At 36.2% G+C, this 23,678-nt stretch overlaps 1 protein-coding gene across 2 annotated transcripts in view; it reads right to left on the bottom strand.

Moving 5' to 3' along the window:
- Nucleotides 1-23,678, bottom strand: part of bdg (sodium-dependent transporter bedraggled) — a 194,357-nt gene that overhangs the window by 165,124 nt on the left and 5,555 nt on the right. For both annotated transcript variants that reach the window (XM_089100627.1, XM_089100621.1), the window contains exon 2: nt 8,581-9,038. In XM_089100627.1, coding sequence (XP_088956753.1) covers nt 8,581-8,980 — 400 coding nt within the window. In that variant the 5' untranslated portion in view covers nt 8,981-9,038. The remainder of the gene's footprint in view (nt 1-8,580; nt 9,039-23,678) is intronic.

Consider the following 23,678-nt stretch of genomic DNA (forward strand, 5'->3'; position numbering starts at 1 on the left):
ATAAACTATTCCCGTAATACAGAAAATTTAAGTTTGAACAATTATTCGCTATTATTTCATCATATCTTTGGTTTAGTCTGGTAGCTCTTTACTTTTACTCTAAAGTGTCCTCTTGTGGGAAAAAGTTTTTTATCACTCTAATAAGTTTACTGATAAACATAAGTTTACGTTTGAACAATTATTTGCTATTATTTCATCATATCTTTGATTTAGTAGCTCTTTACTTTTAGTTGAAAAGTGTCCTCTTGTGGGAAAGAGTTTTTCAGGTATTGAAGATTTGGTAGATATAATTTTTCAAAAATAAAATATTAACTTAATAAATAAAATTTAAGTTTGAATAATTATTCGCTATTATTTCATCATATCTTTGGTTTAGTCTGCTAGCTCTTTACTTTTAGTTGAAAAGTGTCCACTTGTGGGAAAGAGTTTTTGACACTTTAACTAGTATGGCATTGGACATAAGTTTACGTTTGAACAATTATTTAACTTTATTTCTGCTCATCTTTGATTTAATGTAGTAGCTCTTTACTTTTCTTTGAAAAACTTATTTTGTGGAAAGTTTTTTAATTAATAAAACATTTCGTGGTAACGAAGTGTAAGTAAGGAGCGATCCAGCTCAATGGTATCCGAAACTCTAGAAAACGGAATTTTGATGGCAATAGATACATCAATGAATCAGCTTTAAATGCTGATTTCAAATATATAAGTTTCATCAAGTTTAGTCTGCGTGTTTATTTGATAGTTTTTACTCACGAGATAACATATCAAGCTAATGGGGACAAATTGTAAGAGGCATAACGTATAATGTACTCAAGTAAAGCGGGATTTTCTACTATTTTGTGGTGTAAAACAGCACTTCAACCTAAGGAAGGTCTAAGTGTTGTAGAAATAAAATTCTTAGATAGTAATCGACTTGAAATTATCGAAAACTATGTATTAAGTTTCTGAGTTTTTGAATTTCTCAGACCACAATTGTGCATCGTGGTGCACTTGGTCTTAAATATTTATGTTTTCATAAAGTTTAGTCTGCGTGTTTATTTGATAGTATTTTCTCACGAGATAACATATCGAGCTAATGGGGACAAATTATAAGAGGTATAACGTATAATGTACTCAAGTAAAGCGGGATTTTCTAGCATTTTGTGGTGTAAAACAACACTTCAACCTAAGGAAGGTCTAAGTGTTGTAGAAATAAAATTCTTAGATAGTAATCGACTTGAAATTATCGAAAACTATGTATTGAGTTTCGGAGTTTTTGAATTTCTCAGACCACAATGGTGCATCGTGGTGCACTTGGTCTTAAATATTTATGTAGTCGGTACAGAATTAACTGTTAATAGAATTTTTATTTATAAGCTTTGTTTAACTAATCTGATTCATTTAAATCTTTAAAAATAATGTACTCCTATTAAAAACAACTCACTACAGCACCTAGTCGACCGAGAAGGACACAGCTGTGCATGCTTCCCCCACCATAGAGGATGAGCGGTCTATACTTACCTTTTTATGAGTGATTAATTAGAAGTATGTTTACAGAAAATTTACGTTTAAGCAATTATTCAACTTTATTTCTGCTCTCTTTGATTTAATGTCATAGCTCTTTACTTTTCATTGAAAAACATAGTTATTGGAAAGGTTTTTTTCCTGGTTTTATCACATACATTAAATCTCATACATGCTTCTATCAATGAAATTAAATCTCGCTCCGTATGTAAAAAATAATAAAAAAAAAAACCCACATCTGGCTAATTGATGAATTTTAGACATACAAAATTATAGATAAAATGAAAAATAATAAGTAACCCTGTTTATTACGTTTATAGAACACCCCTCAGTATATTCATGAAGACTATACCTTTCCACAGAGCTTTTGACCATAGTGTTCTCAATCTTTTTAGGATGTATGGAGCGAGTGGGAGCTCACAGAAAGTGAGGAGGAGAATCTTCTAGCTACATGTGCAGAGAGCGAGAGCATCGAGATTACACCCGAGGAGGAGGAGGTCCTTCTTTGTACTAGTAGAGCCTTCGAAGGTACCGATGATGATATAATGGAAGTTCATTATACTGAAGATGGACTTTCATATACGTCAGAAGATCTGGTACGGCGGGGGCCTTCAGGTCGTCTTTACATAGAAGACGATGAGCGGTTGGCCCCTAGTTTGTCTACAATGAGAGTACGCGACGGTTTATTTGAGGACATGCCCCCATTAATCGATATAATGGTCAATGATGAAGAAGATGAGGTTCAATTACTTGAACCGGAGGTTGAGTGTATACCACCTCCTCTGGTGAATATAGTGTTAGTAGAAAATAATGCTGATGATGATGATGTTCAAGTAATTGAGTCTGACATCATATATTTAAAGAGTATTATAAATATTGATTTAACGAATAAATAAAGGATTAGAATAATGATTTCATTTAAATAGCATGGACAAAAAATTAAATATTGATTTCTTAAGAAAAAAATTACACAGCTAACTTCTACGAAATTTTTTTATCTTTGATAGAAAACTTGGCTGTGGACTGAGAACACTCTAAGGGATGATCTAATCAATCTGAACTATTCATGTACAGAAGTCTCTGCAGGTATTCTTACTCTATGCATATCGAGTATGAGAAAATTAAAATAGCAGAAACAAATTTATTGTATGATTATGGTATAAAACTTATCAAGCATATCAAAATGGGATTTATCGTAAAATGGTATATGAGAACACTTCCACCATGGTTTCCGTTGTTTAAAATCCTTTTCGTAGAATGACCTCTTATGATGTCTCTTGAAGGGCCACTTTTTCTCTTCTCTTGGAGCATAATCATCATAATAATCCGAGTTATATCTTGCACTATACACATTTTTCTTTGGGTTTTCACTTCTGTGTTTTACGTTATAGAAAAAGCCCTCTTTTACAAGTCTCTTCTTTTGATCTTCCTTTTCTATCATATCAATCCTTCTTTTATCTGAGCTTACTTGCAATCGGTCTAAATTTCTCTCCATGTCACATATAATTTTTCTTCTCGTTTCCTCCAGATTCTTCTCATCTGTCTCTGCCTCTATGCTGTCTAAACATTCAGTAGGTTAGGTTAGGTTAGGTTAAGGCCCGGGGGACCTTTGGGGGCACCGGTGGCCCTTTGGGAGCTTGGGGGACCTTTGTGGACCGGGGGCTTCCTTCGGGGTTGGGTAGGAGGATTGGAACCCTTTGGGTTGGGTTAGAGGACCTCGCAACACTGTTCAAATGAAACTTGTGTATTAAAGCGACCACGCTCAAAACCTCTTCAAAAATCTTCTTTTAAAATGTCTCTATCTGTTTCGCCGAAATAATTCCATAACCTGTCTAAAACGGTTTCGCCCAAATAATCCCTAAACGTAAATTCAGCGTATTCCTTTGTTATTGGCATCTCTGCACTAACGCATTTCAAATTAATAAGAAACCTGATTCCCGCGCTAAAATAATTCATCGCTAAGATGTTTCTTGGAGAATTGTTTCCATGGCCTTTGGTTATTAATATCTTTTGGAGTTCGACCAGTAGAACTGTTCCCGAGGCAAAGACATTAATGATTTTGGATCTATTCCTGGAGAAATGTTTCTATGCGAAAATTTTTAAAGTCTGACAGATGATGTCATTGATTGATTGATCTGTCAAGAAAGGGGAAATTAATTTGTTGTTTCTAAGGGGAATTATTGATTCACGATAGGTGAATTGAGGTCGACAGCACAGGTGTTCTGACTCGTGACAGCATCACGTGGTTTATGGTTTTCCAAGTGACAAAGTTCCTGTTTTTTCATTCTCACTGACAAAAACCATAAAACATACATAAATGTGACAAAATTCCTGTTTTTCAAATTCTCACTGACAAAAACCATCCATAAATGCTACTACCCTGATTCGTTAGGATACACGTGATCCTGTTGCCCGTTATCGGATCAATAAAATTCCCATTCGATTACGCAATCAAGTTCTCGGAAATCCTCTCCCCTTCGAATACGCAATCATTGTCTCAGAAATTCACTTCCCCCTCGAGTCCTACATCAATAACATTGTTCCCGTTAGAATTCAATGCGCATGTGCAACCTTCGTCCCGGAGCTATTACACATAGAAACATCAAAGGCCAATGAGCCTTTGAGGGATTAATAACATGTAATATTATATGTGTATTTAATGAAGAATAAAACTTATCTTATCTTATCAAATAAATCGACCTTGAAAAAGAGGTCATTGACACACTTTGATTACTCAATCAAGTTCTCGGAAATCCATCTCCCCTATGGACTCGATGCCCAGATTAGGACCATAACCCACGTGGGCCTGTTTGTGCTGGTATCCCCTCCTCTACTTGTACTGTATACTTCCCAATAACCAATACTATATGTTAACATTGGGTAAAGTTCATAACTTTCAGCCCTCCTCGCGGGAACGTCGGGGGATTAAGTCACCCTAAAAGACATACTTATAATATTTTTGAACATGGTGAACAAAATGGCTATCTCAAAATTTTGATCAGGTGACTTTGGGAAAACAATGAGCATGGGAGGGGGCCTAGTTGCCCTTCATTTTTTTTTGGTCACTTAAAAAGGGCACTAGAACTTTTAATTTCCATTCCAATGAGCCCTACCGCGATATTCTAGGACCACTGGGTCGATACGATCACCCCTGGGAAAAAAAAATAATAAAAATAAGCCCGCACCCGTGATCTTTCTTCTGGCAAAAAATGGAAAATTCCACATTTTTGTAGATAGGAGCTTGAAACCTCCACAGTAGGGTTCTCTGAGACGCGGAATATGATGGTGTGATTTTCATTCAGGTTCTACAACTGTTAGGGGGTCTTTCTCCCTTTTTTCGAAAATCAGCCAAATTTTCTCAGGCGCGTAACTTTTGATGGGTAGAATTAACTTTTGATGATGAAACTTATATATTTGAAATCAGCATTAAAATCCGATTCTTTTGATGTATCTATTTGTATCAAAATACCGTTTTCTAGAGTTTCGGTTACCATTGAGCCGGGTCCCAATCCCAATACTAGGGCCTTTATGTTAACATTGGGTAAAGTTCATAATTTTCAGCCCTCCTCCTGGGGGCTTCGAGGGATTAAGTCATCCTAAAAGACATAGTTATAATATTTTCGACCATGCTGAACAAAATGGCTATCTGAAAATTTTGATCGGGTGCCTTTGGGAAAAAAATGAGCGTGGGAGGGGGCCTAGTTGCCCTCCATTTTTTTGGTCACTTAAAAAAGGCACTAGAACTTTTAATTTCAATTCCAATGAGCCTTCCCACGATCTTTTAGGACCACTGGGTCGATAAGAACATCCCTGGGAAAAAAAAACAACAAATAAATACGAATCCGTGATCTTTCTTCTGGCAAAAAATGGAAAATTCCACATTTTTGTAGATAGGAGTTTGAAACCTCTAGAGTAGGGTTCTCTGATACGCCGAATATAATAGTGTGATTTTCATTAAGGTTCTACATTTTTAAGGGGGTCTTTCCTCCTTTTTGCGAAAATCACCCAAATTTTCTCAGGCTGAGTAACTTTTGATGGATAGAACTAAACTTGATGAAATTTATATATTTGAAATCAGAATTAAAATTTGATTCTTTTGATGTATCTATTGGTATCAAAATTCCGTTTTTTAGAGTTTCGGTTACCATTGAGCCGGGTCGTTCCTTACTTACAGTTCGTTACCACGAACTGTTTGACCAACAAGAATGGATGGCAACCAGCCCCCCCCCCCCCCTCAAAGCATCCTTTTACCCCAGTGACATCCAATCAAATCTTGAGATGGCTATTTGGTTTAGCATAGTTGGAAAGTCCAATAACTATGTCTCTGGGGATGACTTGACCCCCCACAGCCCCTGGGGGAAGTGCCGTAGGTTACGCCTTTTGCCCATTATCTACATATAGTATTTGTTATTGTGAAACATATGGAAATTTTTCTAGGAGGGGAATTTCCTTGGAGGTGGGGGGTTCCCACTGGGAGTATTTTTCTGTGGGAACGCAATTTTCCAATAAAAAATTTACACGGACGGGGGGGGGGCTTTAACTTATTGAATTTACCTATAGTTTTTATTAGAAAACATAAAGAAACTTTTCGGCGGGAGGGATTTTCCAGAGGAAATTTACTACGGAAGGGGGGAGGCGGATTTCCCGGTATGTTTTGAAAAACAATCAAATATTAAACTTAAAAAAACAAGTTTTCAACTAAAAATAGGGAGCAATATTTTAATTTAAAACGAACGGAAATTATTATTTCGCTCTTTACGCTAAAGTTTGACTTTTAGGCCCAATTCTCTAAGAACGACGCCTGATGCGCAAGGGCTTTTCCAATGCACTAAAAAGCGTTAGCGCGACGAGTGAGGGATTGAGGAGAGGGCAGCTTCGCTTATAAACGGAATAATTTCTGTTCGTTTCAATTTTCCATGTTGCTCCTTGCTTTCAGTTGATTTTTTCTTTAATTTAATTAGTATTAAGAATTATCTGGCCATTCAGTTTAGTTTCTGTCTTGCTTAGCAGTAATACGTATTATTTTAAGGTTAAATTGATTATTCATTTCAGTTCGTTTTGGTTTCATTTATTCAATTATAGCGATTTCTGTTTGTTCAACTTTTTTTATTTGTTCAACTTTCAACTTTTTTTATACTTTTTTTATTTTACAGAGCCATAGTACGGTACATACCGAACTATTCCTAAAAATTTGATTGGTCTACAAGGTCATTCATCAAGAAAAATGAAGAACCATGAACCCTATCTAGTAAAAATAGAGAATCATGTATCATAAGTAAACTGGAGAATCTCTACCGGTCTTCAAAAAAAGCAGGAAGCTCTAGAGACAGTTCCCTTTGCAGGCATCGGATTTTCTATTTTCTATATAGTATCTTTACAGGGAGAGACACTAGGGTCTTCCTGGGCAAGCTATTTCCATCTGTTGAATCCTGCAATGGTTCATAGCACTCAATTTTAGAAGCTGCTGGTTTTTCACTTAAATTTTACCAGGGAAGCATATACAGCTTTAACAAAATCGACCAAGGTGTTTCAAAAAGCCAAGATCTGGTCACCCATTGTGCTTATCCAGCTCCAGCTTTAGATTCAGTGAATTGTCTTTGCTCTTATCAAGAGCCAAACTAGTGTTGGCGTCACCTGTGTTTATATAAAACGTATCTCCATATTTACTCTTCCATGCGGATTTTTACCTTCTGCTTTGTTCTGTATTATCTGTTGTTTATACCCTCTTGTTTTACCTTCCTCTTTTCCCATTAATTCCCTTTCAAATGTGAAGCTGGCCAAGTATGTTTCAAAGTATTTCGTCAAGAAATAGTTTCTTTTCTTACGTTCCGCTTCCTTAATTAGACTTTGCTGAATGGTCTTACTTGCTCCATCATAACTGAGAATGTAGTTGGGTAGCCTAAGGAGGGTTAGTTTGGGACAAGATAGACAATGGCTCAGAATCTTTTCGACTCTTTTCTGTTTCTGCGCGGCATTACTGCCTCTGAAAGTGGGAAGCTCATAATGTAACTTTTCTTTAGTTTTAAATAAACTGACTATCCTAAAATTTTTAATCGATACCTTTTTGGCCCTCTTTTGGGCAAAATTGTTGTTTTGTGCGACAAAAGGGCAGAAAACATTACTAATATGTGGCTCAACCTTTTTGCTACTTAAAAAGGGCACAAGAATACATTATTTTCATTCGGATGAGCCTTCTCCAATTTTCTAGGACCATTGGTTCAATATGGTGACGCCTAGGGATAAAAATCAAAGAAAAAATCATATAAACCCGCATACGAAATCATTCTTCTCAGAAAAATTTCAAATGTTTGCCTTTTTTTAAATATGGATTTGAAACCTCTGCAATAGGATTGTCTGATATGTTGAATTTGATGGTATAATTTTCATAAGGATCACTTGCCTTTTTCAGGGTGTTTTGCCCCTTTTCTTCAAAAATGCAGGCAAATTTTCTCACGCTGGTAGCTTTTGGTGGGTAACTATAAACCTCATGAATTTTATATATTTCGCATCACAATGAAAATCTAACTCTTCTTGTATGTACAATGTTATCAAAACTTAATATTTTCGATTTTCGGTTACTATAGCTATAGGTTTTCCTGATTTACAGTTCGTTACCCGGAACTGTTTGACCAATTCAAATCTTTTGTATCTTGACTTCAAATTTTGTCTGAAGATTGAGGAAGTCTAACACTTTAACTAACGTTTTTGTTTCATGAACCTCTGCAACATGATGGAGAAGATCAACTAAATGTTGCCAGATAGCTGAGTTGAATAGGTGAGCTCTTTTTAAAGAGAAGGGTGGGAGCTCATTGCCGTTATGTATTGTTGGAGACTATTTTCTAAAGTTTCATGTTTCCTACCAAGATAAACTTTTTCAAAAGAACAAAAGAACTTTTTCCTACTCTCGTATATATAATTCTTTTCTCTGTCAAATTTTCCAAATGAAGATATCGCGATTGATTTAGATATAAAGGCAGATTTTTTAATTGATTTTGTTCATTCTTTCTTTAATGTGTACGATAAACAGGGGACAAGTGGTTTATAAGTAAAACAAAACAAACAAACAAAATACTTTACCCTGTCCTGGAATAACAACAAATCTTCCTGAAAGTCTGGGTGAAGATCTTCTATCTCTAATTTCATCATCATTTCGATGCTTAAACTTTCTGAGGAGGTGACCAGCAGCTGAGTTACTCCGCTCTCTTATCTGAGCCTTCTTATTGCATTTCGAGAAACTTTGAGATTTACGTAGCTTTAAGCCATTTCCTTCTGACTCCGGCAATGTCTGCACTGGTCGACACAAAATGTTTCTCACTTCACATGGAGTTAGTGAAACCAATTTCCTCACATGGTGATTTGCACCTTGTTCACTCTCCCTCTCAACTATATCTGCAGAATTTGCAGTCTGTTCTGTGTTAGAAAAGAGCATAGAATCCTGCCTTGTCAGATTTTGATTTGACGACTCATTATCATCCATAATTTGGCAGTTGGACTTCAACAAAACTCAGCGTTGAACTTGGTGAACAAAACTAAGCCTAAAAAGAATAAAATGTACACAATTTTTAAAATCAGATCAATTAAGACTAATTGCTAGAGAGTATTCCTGCTTTAGTGCCTCCCCCTTAGAGATAACCTCAAGTCGAGAATTCACTGAACATAGATTCCATACAGAACTATTCATAAGACACGAGATGCTATACTGAATCTATTTAAGTTTTTGGACCTACAAGAACAAATAACAGTTAATTAAAAAAGGACAAATCAACATTTTAAATGTGTTTTTAAATTCGATTCTTTACAATTTTGCCGTATGAAAAGGATACAGGAACTTACCTCTACTGCATGGTGACCGGTAAGTTCACGCTCGGTCACTACCGCTGAAAAATGGACAAAATTAAACAGCTGAACGGATGGTTTGCTAAAAACAAAAGACATTGCTTTTAGCACCAGATGTGGTCACCAGACTAATTACCAGCGACAAAAAAGCACACTATATAGTTTCTACGGCGCTAGATAATTTCTTTAAAAAAAACATCGATCGACTATACAGCAGCTGATCGATATATTTTTGGGGTGTAGGGAGGGGGGCAAAGGCTTGGCCCGGTCCCTACGGCAACCATTGCAAGTACGTTGTCGTGTTAACGATTCGAGGAAGATAGTAAAGAAATTTAATTATCGTCATTCTTTGCATGCGCTACAACCTAAAAACTTACTAGAACAGCAGTTAACAAGCTATACACAATCATTAAACTATGTACCTGACATCGCTACGTAATAGGTTATTATGCAACCTCTGGCTGTTTTTGGTTTTCTTAAATGAACATATATTGAAGAGGTAAATTTTAGAAAATAGATCTATGTAGTCTACACCCAAAATCTAGTAGAAGCAAGGGTGTATCCAGGACTTATGTTCGGAGGGGGAAGGATACAAAGAAATTTTAAAAACGCATCAAAAATTTGTTCATGTCATTTTGGTTATGTTTTTACGACTTGGAAGAAAATTTCAAGGGGGGATTAAACCCCGTAACCGCCCCCTCCTTGGGTACGGTCTTAAGTAGAAGCCATTAAAATTTCATATGTCAAAACATAAAAAAAACAACATTATTCTTAGTCAGCGATATTCAAAATAGGCGGATGATAACACAATAGGCGAACACCACTAGTCTCTGGAATAGCTGTGGGCAAACTGGCAGAACAGGAAGTAAACGGTTTGGAATATGACTCTGAATAATTGTTGTGACGGTATCCATAATTAGTAGTAAAAACCCGATTACTTATTATACTAAAATTTCCATAGGATCTCGGCTATATTTGATTATTATTACCATAACACAGAAAGCTTTCGCTGGTCGTGCAACTGTCGTAGTTATTTCTAAATTGTTACATTAGGTACATGTCAAATAGTCTTCACTTGGGATGCGTTTAATTTCCTGTCGGGAATGATTATTAATCATTATCATCTTTTAAAAAATATTATCCAAAATTCATGACTAATATTTTGATTTATGATAGCTCACTAAGATAATATGAGAAAAAATAAACGTTTTCCTAAACAATAGAGGGGCTTTACCCGAAAATTTAACTTTAAAATATAACAAGAACGGTTAAACTTGGGGCTGCCCTCCTCGCCACAGCCACCAGAATACTGAACCTAAAACGACCAGAAATTAAAATAAAAAATCAAGTCAAACTTAAAACTAACAGATGTTACTTTGTTGAAATTAACATGAAACTAAAAGCAACAAACAGAAATAGAATGGGAGTTCAAGGCAAGCTTAAAACGAATGGAAATTATTCCGTATAAGAAGAGGGCTGATTCCTCCTCAACCCCTTGCTCGTCACAAGTTTTGTTTTTGCGCTTTAGAAAGATTGTTATTCCTATCTGACCTCAATCTCCATAACCCCAATTTCTTGCTGTTTTAAAAGATTGGGAGAGGGCACATTCGAATGGGAATTAAAAGTTCTAGTGCCCTTTTAAAGTGACCAAAAAGATAGGAGGGCAACTAGCCCCCCTCCCACGCCCCTTTTATCTCGTCCGATCCAAATTTAAGATAGCAATTTTGGTCATCATAGTTGAAAGATCCAATAACTATGCCTTTGGGGAAATATGACCCCCATAGCCCCTGGGGAAAGGGCTGTAAGTTATGGAATTTGCCCATTGTTTACGTACTATGGGGCGTGATCGTCTCTTACTAGGTTGCTAGCTACCGCTGCAACCTGGATAGTATCCGCTATTGGAAAGAATACCGGAATTTTTCGGAGGGAGTATTTTCTGCAGGGGGGGGGGGGTTCCATGGGGAGAATTTTCCGTGGGGAGGTAGGGAAGTTTATAGGGATGAACTTTCGAGGGGAAATTTTGCCCTTGAGGGATTTAACAGAATTCCTATATGACTTTCTATTTATTTGTCTTACTTTATCTTTGCCGACATAATTTAGCATGTTGAGATGTTTCGGGGGAATTGTCCAGGGAAAATTTCATTCAGTTCAAAATTGTCTGGGGGATTTTTTCAGTTGGGGTGGGGATTTCCCCCTGTTTTCGAAAATCCTTCTTTGAAAATCAGGCAAAATTTCTCAGGCTTGTAACTTTTGATGTATAAAATTAAATCAATCTTATAAAATTTAAATCAGCTTATAAAGTCAATTCTTTGATGTATCAATTGCTACAAAAATTCCTTTTTTTAGTGTTTCGGTTACTATTGGCCTGAGTCACTCCTTACTTACAGTTCGTTACCACGAACTGTTTGGAAATAAATATCTTGGACAGATTGCAAACCTAACCGACAAAAAAACACCGGTCACGAGAAAAAATACTAATAAGATCGCAAGAAACAACAAATCATTGCTTTGAACAAGGATATTTTAAATGATGGATTCAGTTTTCCTTTTTTCGGCCCCATTTTGCACCACAGTATGTGTTGTGCACCAAAAACAAATACCCAGCAGTTCAAAGTCTAATTACAAAGTTGGTTTAAAAATATCAGCTATGTATTTTGAACATCTGTCAAGAATAGGGAGGTTAATGGCTTTAAGATAACCAATCGTATAGAATCGATTATGTGGTTTCAGTATAGACAGAGGAAAAAAGAAATCCTTCGACAGAAAAGTGTTTAATGATTAACAATTATCAAAAAATAAACGGTCCTGTTTGGCCAAAAAAACCAACACTTATTATAGTGGCTCAATTTTGAATATATTTGATTGTGGATTCAGGATAATATACCTAGGAACAAAAATACTACACATGCCAGTTTCTCCGCTGCATAGGGCAATTATCGTGCTGATGGTGTAAAAGGTAAAAAAAAGTTGTAAAAGGGAGAATACACTGTAGACATTTATTCCGAAATTAAATAAAAATACATTTTTTCAAATGAACAGGGAGGTCGGGGTTGATCCGGATGCAATTTTTCGGAACTGTAAATCTTCTAAGCCATTAGTTTTTCTGTGGTTCTGAATTCACCATAAAATGTGTATCTATTAAGACTAACTTTGAATCTTTTTCAGATCATTTTCCAAAAAGAAAAAAAAACTATTTTTATATTTTTCATTTTTTTAAATTGTCCGAAGCAACCCCTACCCACGGGGTTGAATTGAACGGCTGTAGTATTGGTTTGGACACCATGTTAATCTATAAGACTGGGAGGTCTCTTTTTGAATATTTAAAAATGTGTAAAAAGCAAAATCTTGGTCTCATTTGATAGCAAAGATAGCAACTTGGTCCTCTTTGAGGCAAAGTCGTTGTTAGTTGCCACAAAATGGCAGAAAATGCTACTTTTACGTGGCACAATCTTTTCCGAAACTTACAAAGAACATTAGCACTTTTACATCCCGATCAAATTAGTCCTCTCCTGACATTCTAGGATCATCAAGGGTGTTCGGATATGATCACCCGTGGGGAAAAAACAAAAAATAAGCACGCATCCACGATTTTTCTTCAGTGAAAAAATGCAAAATTCTATATTTTCGTAAATAGGAGCTTGAAATCTCTAAAGCTGGGATCTATGATTTTTATTACGTTTTTACGAGTTGGACAAGAATTTCGTGGGGGTTCAAACCCCATGACCCCCCCTGGATACGGCCTTGAAATAGATCCATTGTTACTATACAATCACCAGCAACTCACCGCAGCGTCAAGTCGCCTGAGGTCAACAAAGCTGCGCAAACACCTCCTCTTCACTATTCTATTCAAAACTTCACTTATTACCCCCTCCCATGAAGTTCCGATTTCATTCACGTCCTTACTTATAACCTCTTCCCAGGTCCTTTTGGGGATGACTACTTTTTCATTTGATCCCATATTGGGCACGTTTAAGCACAGTCTTTGGCAATCTGTCATCCTTAATTCATAAAACGTGACATAGCCATCTTAATGTTTTTGTCATTATAGCCCTAGAAAGTGAGATCGAACCATGTTTTTTGTACAGCTTATTGTTTGAAATGTTATCGGTCAAATGAACACCTAAAAAACTATCCTTGGACAATTTCTCCGGAAAACATTTGACAAATCTTCCTCTGCCTTTTGAAGGTCCCACGTTTTAGGGCCAGACTTGACCACACTCGTTACGTGGCTTCCAATAATCTAATCTTAGTTCACAGAATTATTTTCATAATATTCCAAACTACTTTTCGCATCTTTACTAATAACACTACCTCGGTACGTGAAGCTAACCACTTGATTCATTTTCTCGTTACTTAACATTACCTCTTCATTGTCCAGTCTAAGCGATTTAGTCTTCTTAAGATCCATTTTCGGACCTGTTCTTGCACCCTGAATCCTCTGAACTTTTCGTCTTGAACTAGGACTTCCCATTTGATACCATTTTTCTCATAGACTTCGCCGTGTTCTTCAGGACGAAGTGAAATAAAGGTAAGGAATACGCCATGGAACTTTATAATCCCTACCGGAGGTGCTGATCTCCGTTGCATAGCCCTTCAGTCAGGAAGCGAAATTCGCACACCGGGATGATATTCGCGCGGAGTTGGGGATCAGCCATCCTGTACTTTCACACACCCTTCCTGTTTACCTTCCCCAGATTTCTCACAGGTACCCATTTAGAGCTGAGTCGACTCTGGCTGATCTTACAGAGTCACACCACTGACCGCAACTACTAAACTCGTTTCTTACCTTAGCCGCAGCAATATTATTCTTGTACATCGCACTGGCTATTTCAATGTCATTATCTGGGATACCGTACGAGGACAGAACCTTCACTAGAGCTTTTCTATCCGCTGAATCAGATGCCGGTTCATAATCTCCAAAACTGAAAACTAAATGAGTCAACGATTCAGACGCTTCTCATTTATTAATCTAAGTTTGAAAACTTGGTCGACCCATCCTCTCTCCTTCATAAGACTACATTGTTCTTTTAATAAACGGTATCTGCAGCTATTGCCGTAAAAACGAAGAATAAGAGATAAACCTGGATCGACACCCATCGCTGAATACTGTGATCTTTCAGTCTCGTTTTCAAACTAAGGAAAAAACTAAAGCTCTCCAAATTTCTAAGCCATAACAATAATTCAACTTAACGTTTTTGGCTAAATTCAGTTTTGACTGCTAGCTAAATTTTCATAATAAATGGATATTTAGAAAAGCTGGTGGCACAGAGATATAACTTGGAGGTCAAATGATAAGTTTGTTTGCACCAGCGATAGACAGTGCATACCCCAATAATATAGCCCAGAATCTAGCGAAAGTTGGGTTCTGATTAAAGTTAATCGCCTCCTTTACTCCCCTTTTTTCAGAATGTGGCTCGTTTGAAACCTTTTTTCCTTTGTAAGTGCCTGTGGTCCAAAAGACCATGCGAAAGCGGTGAATGTGGTGCAACAGGCTCATTCACATAAACAAGAGTCTCACGGTTTTGCACCACGAATCTAAGAGGAATAATACAATATCTACCAGTTTCAGAAACTGGACTGACAAGTCTCTGATTCGAAATGGAGTTTTGTGGAATTTTGATTTTAAGGCAAATAAACATAATTTCTTCTACTTTTCTCTGTATGTTCTTTATATTTTTCAGCAAGGATTCCATATTTATTTTCAGATAGAGGAAAGCGTGGCTTTTTGCATATATTCAGTATTTGAGTAGGTATTTGCATAGTAGGGTAAAAAATCATTTCTGAACACTTTTCGTTAATATTTAGGAAGAAAGTATTTAATCTAGGTGAACAAAATTTTTTAGAGATTTTCAAGAATTGGCATTTGTGTTGTAATTCCCAAAAAAATCATATAAATGATTCAATTACTTCCTTATTTACCGTGACATAAATAGTACTTGCCAAACCAACAGCCAAAATTATCAAATCAATTCTGTCATTCTGTCTAAAACGGAGCTCCCGTTGAAAAAAATTGTAAAGAACTGGCAAAGAAAAATGGGATGAATTGCTTGTAGCCCCCCCCCCCAAAAAAAAAAAAAATCAAGAGACTCGCAGCACAAGTTTGACACTGACCGGTCCAGTTTCAGAGCTAGTCCTGGTTCCGTCACCATTTTGTTAGGATCCCTTGTCCAGAATAGCGAGACTTGGGTATGATGCGTTTGTAAAATAGCCGTGAAACTTGAGGACCACGTTCAAGTAAAGTTTTGACTGTTCCAGTAAAAATATTTTGAGATTAAAAGCTTCATATTCTAATTTCCAAGAGTGACAAAAGACAGAAACGCCAAAGCATCTAGAGAGCCAGATATAAGATTGAAAATAGATTTAACCAATCAACAGAGCGCGCTGAATTTATCAGCTTGACATAAAACGCAGCATTATGCTTTTGAATTACTGCTAGAAAGGAATTACTTGTCAGAAATGGATAACGCCCAATTAGTTGGGATTTTCTATAACAGAACGAAAAAAACACATCCCCCGAATAAAATCTCTGTTTCGAATACCCCCGAGTACCCCATCATTCAAAGTACTTGGTTAGGGTCTTCTGACTTCTTGTCTATCAACACTAACTTGATAAACTCTTCCTCTCAAAAATTACTATGGCTTACTCATTTTAGTAGCTTTATCAAACAGTTCGTGGTAACGAACTGTAAGTAAGGAGCGACCAAGCTCAATAGTAGCCGAAACTATAAAAAAAAAGGAATTTTGATACCAATAGATACATCAAAAGAATCAGATTTTTATGCTGCTTCCAAATATATAAGTTTCATCAAGTTTAGTCTTACCCATCAAAGTTACGAGCCTGAAAAAAATTGCCGTATTTTCGAAAAAAGGAAGAAACACCCCCTAAAAGTAATAGAATTTTAATGAAAATCAAACTGTCACATTCAGCAAAACAGAAAATCCTACAGTAGATGTTTCTACAGTACAAAAGTTACGAACCTGAGAAAATTTGCCTTATTTTTGAATAAAGGGGCAAACACCCTCTAAAAGTCATAGAACCTTAATGAAAATCACACCATCAGATTCAGCGTATCAGAGAACCCTACTGTAGAGGTTTCAAGCTTCTATCAGCAAAAATGTGCAATTTTGTATTTTTCGCCAGAAGAAAAAATCACGGATGCGTGTTTATTTGTTTGTTTGTTTTTTTTCCAGGAATGATCGTATCGACCCAGTGGTCCTAGAATATCGTGGGAGGGCTCATTCGAACGGAAATTATAAGTTTTTGTGCCCTTTTTAAGAGACCAAAAACATGGAGGGCAACCAGGCCCCCTCCCATGCTCATTTTTTCCCAAAGTCACCCGATCAAAATTTTGAGATAGCCATTTTGTTCAGCATGGTCGAAAAAAATAATAACTATGTCTTTGAGGATGAATTAATCCCCCACAGTCCCCGGGGGAAGGGATGCAAGTTATGAACTTTGTCCAATGTTTACATATAGGCTAGTATTGGTTACTGGGAAGTATACAGACGTTTTCAGGGGGAGATTTTTTCTGGTAGTTGGGGGGGGGGTTGGATTGGGGGTTACTTTAGAGGATCTTTCCATGGAGGAGGGGCATTGCTATGAAGGGAGTGCCGGATTTCCAAGCATTATTAAAAAAAACGATCAGAAATTAAACAAAAAAAAAGTTTACAACTGAAAAACTTTTCAACTGAAGACTTTTCAACATCAAAACTTAAAACGAACAGAAACTATTACGTATGTGATTGGGTTCACCCCCTAGTCAATACCTTCCTTTTTAAGCTAAAGTTTGTTTTAGTACTTTCACAAGAGCTATTTATTCTAATTTACGGCCTTTACGATTAAGGGGTCATTCTTAAAGAATTGGAAAAAAAATTCGAACTTTAGCGTAAAGAGCGAAATATTGACTAGGGGGCGAACCCCCCTAATATACGTAATAAAATATATATGAATATAGAAGTTCGTTACGTAAGTTAATTCGTAAGTTACGTATATTTATTACTAAAAAAAACGTTCGTAAATAAAATTAAACAATTTTCGAGAAAGCCATTTAGCCAAAAAAAGTGAAATTAATATACAAATTTCGTTTTAATTAGTCATCTACGATGAGCCAAAATCAAAATCTGCATTATTTAAATAACGATCAGAAATTAAATAAAAAAACAAGGTTTTTTAGCTGAAAATACGGAGCGACATTAAAACTTAAAACGAACAGAAATTATTCCGTATATGAAAGGGGCTGTCCCCTCCTCAACGCCTCGCTCTTTACGCTAAAGTTTTTTATTGTTTTAAAAAATAAAGTTGTGAGACAGTTAAACTTTAACGTAAAGAGCGAGGCGTTGAGGAGGGGAAAGCCCCTATCATATACGGAATAATTTCTGTTCGTTTTAAGTTTTAATGTCGCTCCTTACTTTCAGCTAAAAACAAGCTTGTTTTTTTTTTATTTAATTGTGACATAGCTCAGAACTAGCATTTGTAGTTACATCCTGCTGACATGCTATTCTGAACAAGAAACTTCCCGAACCCTCGGCATCTGCTAAATAGATTATCTGCAGCTGATGTGAGTTGGTTGGATAAACAATTCAGAAGGGTTAGAATATTATATCTATTCTAGGTGGAATCTGGGTCTAGTCTAGTTAGACATCCCTTTTAGTGCGAATTAATTAAAAATAAATAAAAACCAGCTTTTCTTACCGAGGTAAAGAGTGAAGTTGAAACTTAAAACGGTTAAAAATCATTGTTTCGAAGATTACGCAGGATATATCTACAAAACTAGCGTAAAATAACTGAGCCGTAATATTTTCCAGTATCTTTAGAATTTAAAAAAAAACTAGCGCTTTACTGAAAACTGAGCTTCCTTGAGTTTTTTTTTTAGAAAATTATATTTGTATACTAAAACTTATCCACAATAAGGTCCGTAAAAAGCTACTGAGAGACTATTAGTATTTGTATTTGTTATGTTCAGGCTACTCATGGAAATTTCTGATACGCCTACTAAGAGAATACCCTGTGTTTTATTAGATCAATTTATCTGTTTTCAGTATTGCGTTAGTTTTTTTTTACTATTCTAAAGATATTAGATAGCACAAGTCACCTTATTTAAGTTAGTTTAGAAAATATGTCTTACGGAACCTGTAAAGCAATAATTTTTGTTCGTTGAAGTTCCAACTTTGCTTTTATTTCCGTACGAAAAACTCTGTTATTATTTTTTTTGGTACTCTTCTATTAAACGGACTCTTTTATCTAGTGTATATGGAATATCAAACTGGAGACGCGACGAAAAACCCGTTTCTACGGGGTGATTCAAGACACCGCTGTAGAGAAATACAATGTATAGCGTGGTTTTAATTGCGTATAAGATATTAAGTGTTGTTTTTGCGTTTTTTTTGGGGGGGGGGAGGTAACTAGGTTAGGCTACTTATTTAATATATGCTATGCTTTGCCCATAAAATTTATATATTTAGAATCAGCATTATAAACCCATTCTTTTGATACATTTATTGACATCAAAATTCCGCTTTTAAAAGTTTCGATTACTATTGAGCCGTATCGCTTGTTTTTTTATTGTTTTTTTTCATGACGTATATGTTATTACGTATATGAGGGGGTTCTCCCCTTAGTCAATACCACGCTCTTTACGTTAAAAGTTAAAAACAAATTTAATTCACAAACCCCTGAGACACAAAGGCCGTTTAATTAGAATAGATAGCTCTTTTGAAAGCACTAAAAAAAATTTAGCGTAAAGAGCGAGGTATTGACTTGGGGGAGAACCCCCTCATATACATTATAATTTCTGTTCGTTTTAAGTTCTAATGTTGCTTCTTATTTTCAGTTGAAAAAAAACTTGTTTGTTTTTTTTTATTTAATTTCTGATCGTTTTTTAAATAATGCTTGGAAATCCAGCGCCCCCTTCATAGAAATTTCCCTTACCCCAAAGAAACATCCTGCACGGAAAGATTCTCCCGAGTCACCCCCTTCTCCAGCCCCACCCTCCAGAAAAAAATACTTCCTGAAAATGTCTGGCACCCCCTTCATGGCAATTTCCCTTCCCCCATGAAAACTTCCTTCATGGACAGATCCTCCAACATAACCCCCGATCCACAAACACCCCCCCCCCCACTACCAGAAAAAAACCCTCCTGAAAACTTCTGTATACTTCCCAATCTATATGTTAACATTCGGTAAAGTTAATAGCCTTCAGCCCTCCCCCCGGAGAGCTTATGGGAGTTAGTTATCTTAAGAAAAATATTTATCATATTTTCAACCGTACTGAAAAAGGTGAACATTATAGAATTTTTATCAGATGACTTTGGGAAAAAAATGAGTGTTGGAGTGGGCCTAGTTGCGCTCTATTTTTTTGGGTTACTTAAAAAGGGCACTAGAACTTTTAATTTCCGTTCCAATGAGCACTCCCACGATATTCTAGGACCACTGGGTCGATACGATCACCCCTGGGAAAAAAAAACAAAAACAAATAAACACGCATCCATGCAAAAAAAATGCAAAATTCCACATTTTTGTAGATAGGAGCTTGAAACCTCTACAGTAGGGTTCTCTGATAAGTTGAATATGATGGTGTGATTTTCATTAGGGTTCTATAACTTTTAGGGGGTCTTTCCCCCTTTTTTTTGAAAATCAGCCAAATTTTTTCAGGCGCGTAACTTTTGATGGGTAGCATTAAACTTGATGAAAATTATATATTTGAAATCAGCATTGAAATCTGATTCTTTTGATGTATCTATTGGTATCAAAAACCCGTTTTCTAGAGTTTCGGTTACCATTGAGCCGGGTCGCTCCTTACTTACAGTTCGTTTACCACGAACTGTTTGAAACGGATTATATTACAAATATTTGTTTTCCTAGTTCTTACAGTATTGAAAATAAAAATACAATTACAGTAAATTCTTGAACTGATGGATCTTTCAACAATTAATATCATTATTCATCAAATATTCAATTTGATGTTGTTTATACTTTCAATACTGTTCAAGACGCATATAGTTTTCAGTAAAGCGCCAATGACGCAGTAGGTTTTAGACTTTTACAGTGAGAGAAGGAGGTTATACCCAAACTCTTGTTTGTAGTGATTTTTGTTCGTTTCAAGCTTGATTTGCATATTCAATTTAAGTTTCACTCTTTTTAAGATTTATTTATTAACTTATATTAATATCTATTGCATTTTTGTTTGCATAGATTGTTTACTTAATTTCTGTTCTTTTCAAGTTTCATTTATACTTCAATTGGAAAATATATATTTTTCGTTTTAAGCTTTATTTTAATATTCAATCTTAGCATTAATCGCTTGAACATCCATTTAATCATTTATATTATTACTTGTTGAATGTTTTTGCTATGATTTCTTATTTAATTTCTGTTCGTTTTGGTTTTCATTTATTCTTTAATAGTAATTTCTGGTCGTTTTGAGTTTGAATTTTAAAAGGTATTTTTATCTGCTGAGCTTGTATCTATTGCATGTTTGTCTGCATTGATTGTTTATTTAATAACTGTTCGTTTTAAGTTTCATTTATAATTCAATAGGAAAATATTTTTTTTTCATTTTAAGCTTTATATTCATATTCAATATAAGCATTACTCGCTTTATGATCTATTTACTCATTTATATTATTACTTGTTGTATGTGTTTACTATGATTCTTTATTAAATTTTTGTTTTTTTTGGGATTCATTTATTCTTTAATAGTAATTTCTGGTCGTTTTGAGTTTTAAATATAACAGTTATTTTTATCTGTTTATCAACGTTTTAAAACGTTTATGAAATTTCTTCGAAAAAAATTTTTTTAAATAATTTATTTTAAATAAATTTTTTATCGTTTTTGGTGGCAAAAAGTTTCAAGTTTTTAGAAATTCTCTGTTAAGAAATAAAACTTAAAAAAAAAACCAAATATTCATCAAAGTATCAGAACTGATATCAAAGTAACAATATCAAATTGAAAAAATGGGTTTTTGTCAACCTCGGAGTTTTTATTATCTGATGTTTGAACTATTTTTAACAAACCTGCTATCTCAAAATTTTCATCAGATGGGTTTGGGGGAAAAGGGCGTGGGGGGACTAGATTAAGCTTCAATTTCTTTTGACTCTTTGAAAGTGAACTAGAACTTTCTATTTTTAATCAAATGAGCCCTCTCTGAGGTTTATACGAGTATCCCTTCTATAAGAATCATATATATACCCAGAGTATAACTTACAACGCCTATCCCTGGGCCCTGGGGGGTTGTGTCAACCCAGGAGTTTTATTATCTGATGGTTGAACTATTTTTAACAAAATGGTCACCTGAAATTTTTATTGGATGGGTTTATCCATCCGATACGCCAAAAGGCGTGGAGGGCAGGAGGGGCTAGTTGCCCTCTGATCTTTTTTCGTTCTTAGACATTGAGATTCAACTTTTATTTCCGATTTAAATAACACATCTCTGAAGTTTATGAAAGCTTGTCTACCGTTTGATACCTACATGCCCCCAGAGTAATACTTACAATGCCTGCCCCGGCCCTGGGGGGGGGGGATTACACATGAACTTTTCGTATCTGTTCTTTGAACTATTTTTAACGAAACGACCATACGTAAAGGTGTTTTTGTTATATGATCTTTCAACTATTTTTAACAAAATGGCTACCTCAAATTTTTTTTATCAGATGTATTTTGGAAAAAAGGGCTTGGGGTGCCAGTTGCCCTCTGATCACTTTTGACTCTTAAAAAGGGCACTAGTACTCTCAATTTCCAATCGAATGAGCCCGGTTTGAAGTTTATATGACGGCCGCTTCTATATGAAGTGCCTCTGGGGAAAAAATAGAGTGTGGGGGGAGGCTAGCTACCCTCCGATCACTTTTGACTCTTAAAAAGTGAATTACAACTTTCAATTTCCAATCAAATGAGCCGTCTAGGAATTTTATACGAGCATCCCTTCTATAACAACCATATATGCCCCCAGGGCATAAATTACAACGCCTACCCCGGGCCCTGGGGGGGGGGGCTGTGTCGACACCCGAGTTTTTTGTTGTATGAAAATTGAACTATTATTCGCCAAATGCATATCTCCAAGTTGTGCAAGGATGTATTGAGAGCGTGGAGGAGGGGGGGGGGCTACTTTTCCCGCGACATCACTTAAATCTTTAAAGTCGAACAATAACTCTCAATTAACAATCAAATTAGCCCTATCCGAAGTTTATACGAGCATCCCTTCCATAAGAACTATATATGCCCCTAAAGCCTTAATCCTACCGCCTGCCTCCGGGCCCTGGCGGGTCCCGTCGACACAGGATTTTTTCTTATCTGACCTTTGAACTATTTTTAATGAAATGGCTATTATAAAATTTTATCAGATGGGCTTAGGGAAAACTGGTCTGTGGGGGGGGGCTAGTTTCCCTCTGATATCTTTTGACTCTTAAAAATTGAGCTAGAACTTTCAATTTCCAATTAAATGAGCCCCCTCTGAAGTTTATATGAGCATCCCTTTCATAAGAACCATACACGCCCCCAGGACAACACTTACAACGCCCCGGGCTCTGGGGAGTGTTTTTTTTTATCTAATCTTCGAACAACTTCCAAACGCTGGCTATCTCAAAATTTGTAGGGAACGGGTTTGGGGGAAAAAAGCGGGGGGGGGCTAGCTTAATTCTCTTGACTCTTAAAAAGTTAACAAGAACATTCAATTTTCCAATAGAATGAGTCCTCTACTAAGTTTATAAGAGCACATCTTTCATAAAAACCATACTAGCTCTTGAGGCAAAGCTTGGAACACCGTCCCTTGGGCCCTGGGGGGTTGTATAAGCGCCAAATTTTTTCTCCCATATCCTTAAAAAAATTTAAATTGAAGCGTCTCTTTCAAAATTTTCCTCAGATGGGTTGGGAACTAGTTGTTCTCGGATATCTTCTGACTATCAAAAAGTGAGCTCGAACTTTCAATATCCAATCATATGAACTCCCTCTGAAGTTTATACGAGCATCCCTTTCATACGAACAATATATGCCCCAGGGCATAACTTACAACGTCTGCCCCCAGGCCCTAGGGGGTTGTGACGACACCTGAGTTTTTGTTATCAGACTTTTGAGAAATTTCTAACTTAATGCCTATCTCAAAATTTTTATTTGGATGCATTTGATGAAAAAGGGGCGTGGGGGGGCTAGTTGCCCTCCAATCTCTTTCGACTCGAAAAAACTTAACTAAAAGTTTCAATTTCCAATCAAATGAGACCTCTCTGAATTTTTTACGAGCCTCCCTTCAATAAGAACCATATATTCCCCAAGGGCATAACTTACAGCACCTGCCCTTGGGTCATGGGGGCTGTGTTGACCCCTGAGTTTTCGTTATATGGTCTTTGAACC

The sequence above is a fragment of the Artemia sp. Qi Xiang Cuo genome, chromosome 2, assembly GCF_049724085.1.
Source record: "Artemia sp. Qi Xiang Cuo chromosome 2, ASM4972408v1, whole genome shotgun sequence".
In the NCBI taxonomy this organism is placed as follows: Eukaryota; Metazoa; Arthropoda; class Branchiopoda; order Anostraca; family Artemiidae; genus Artemia; species Artemia sp. Qi Xiang Cuo.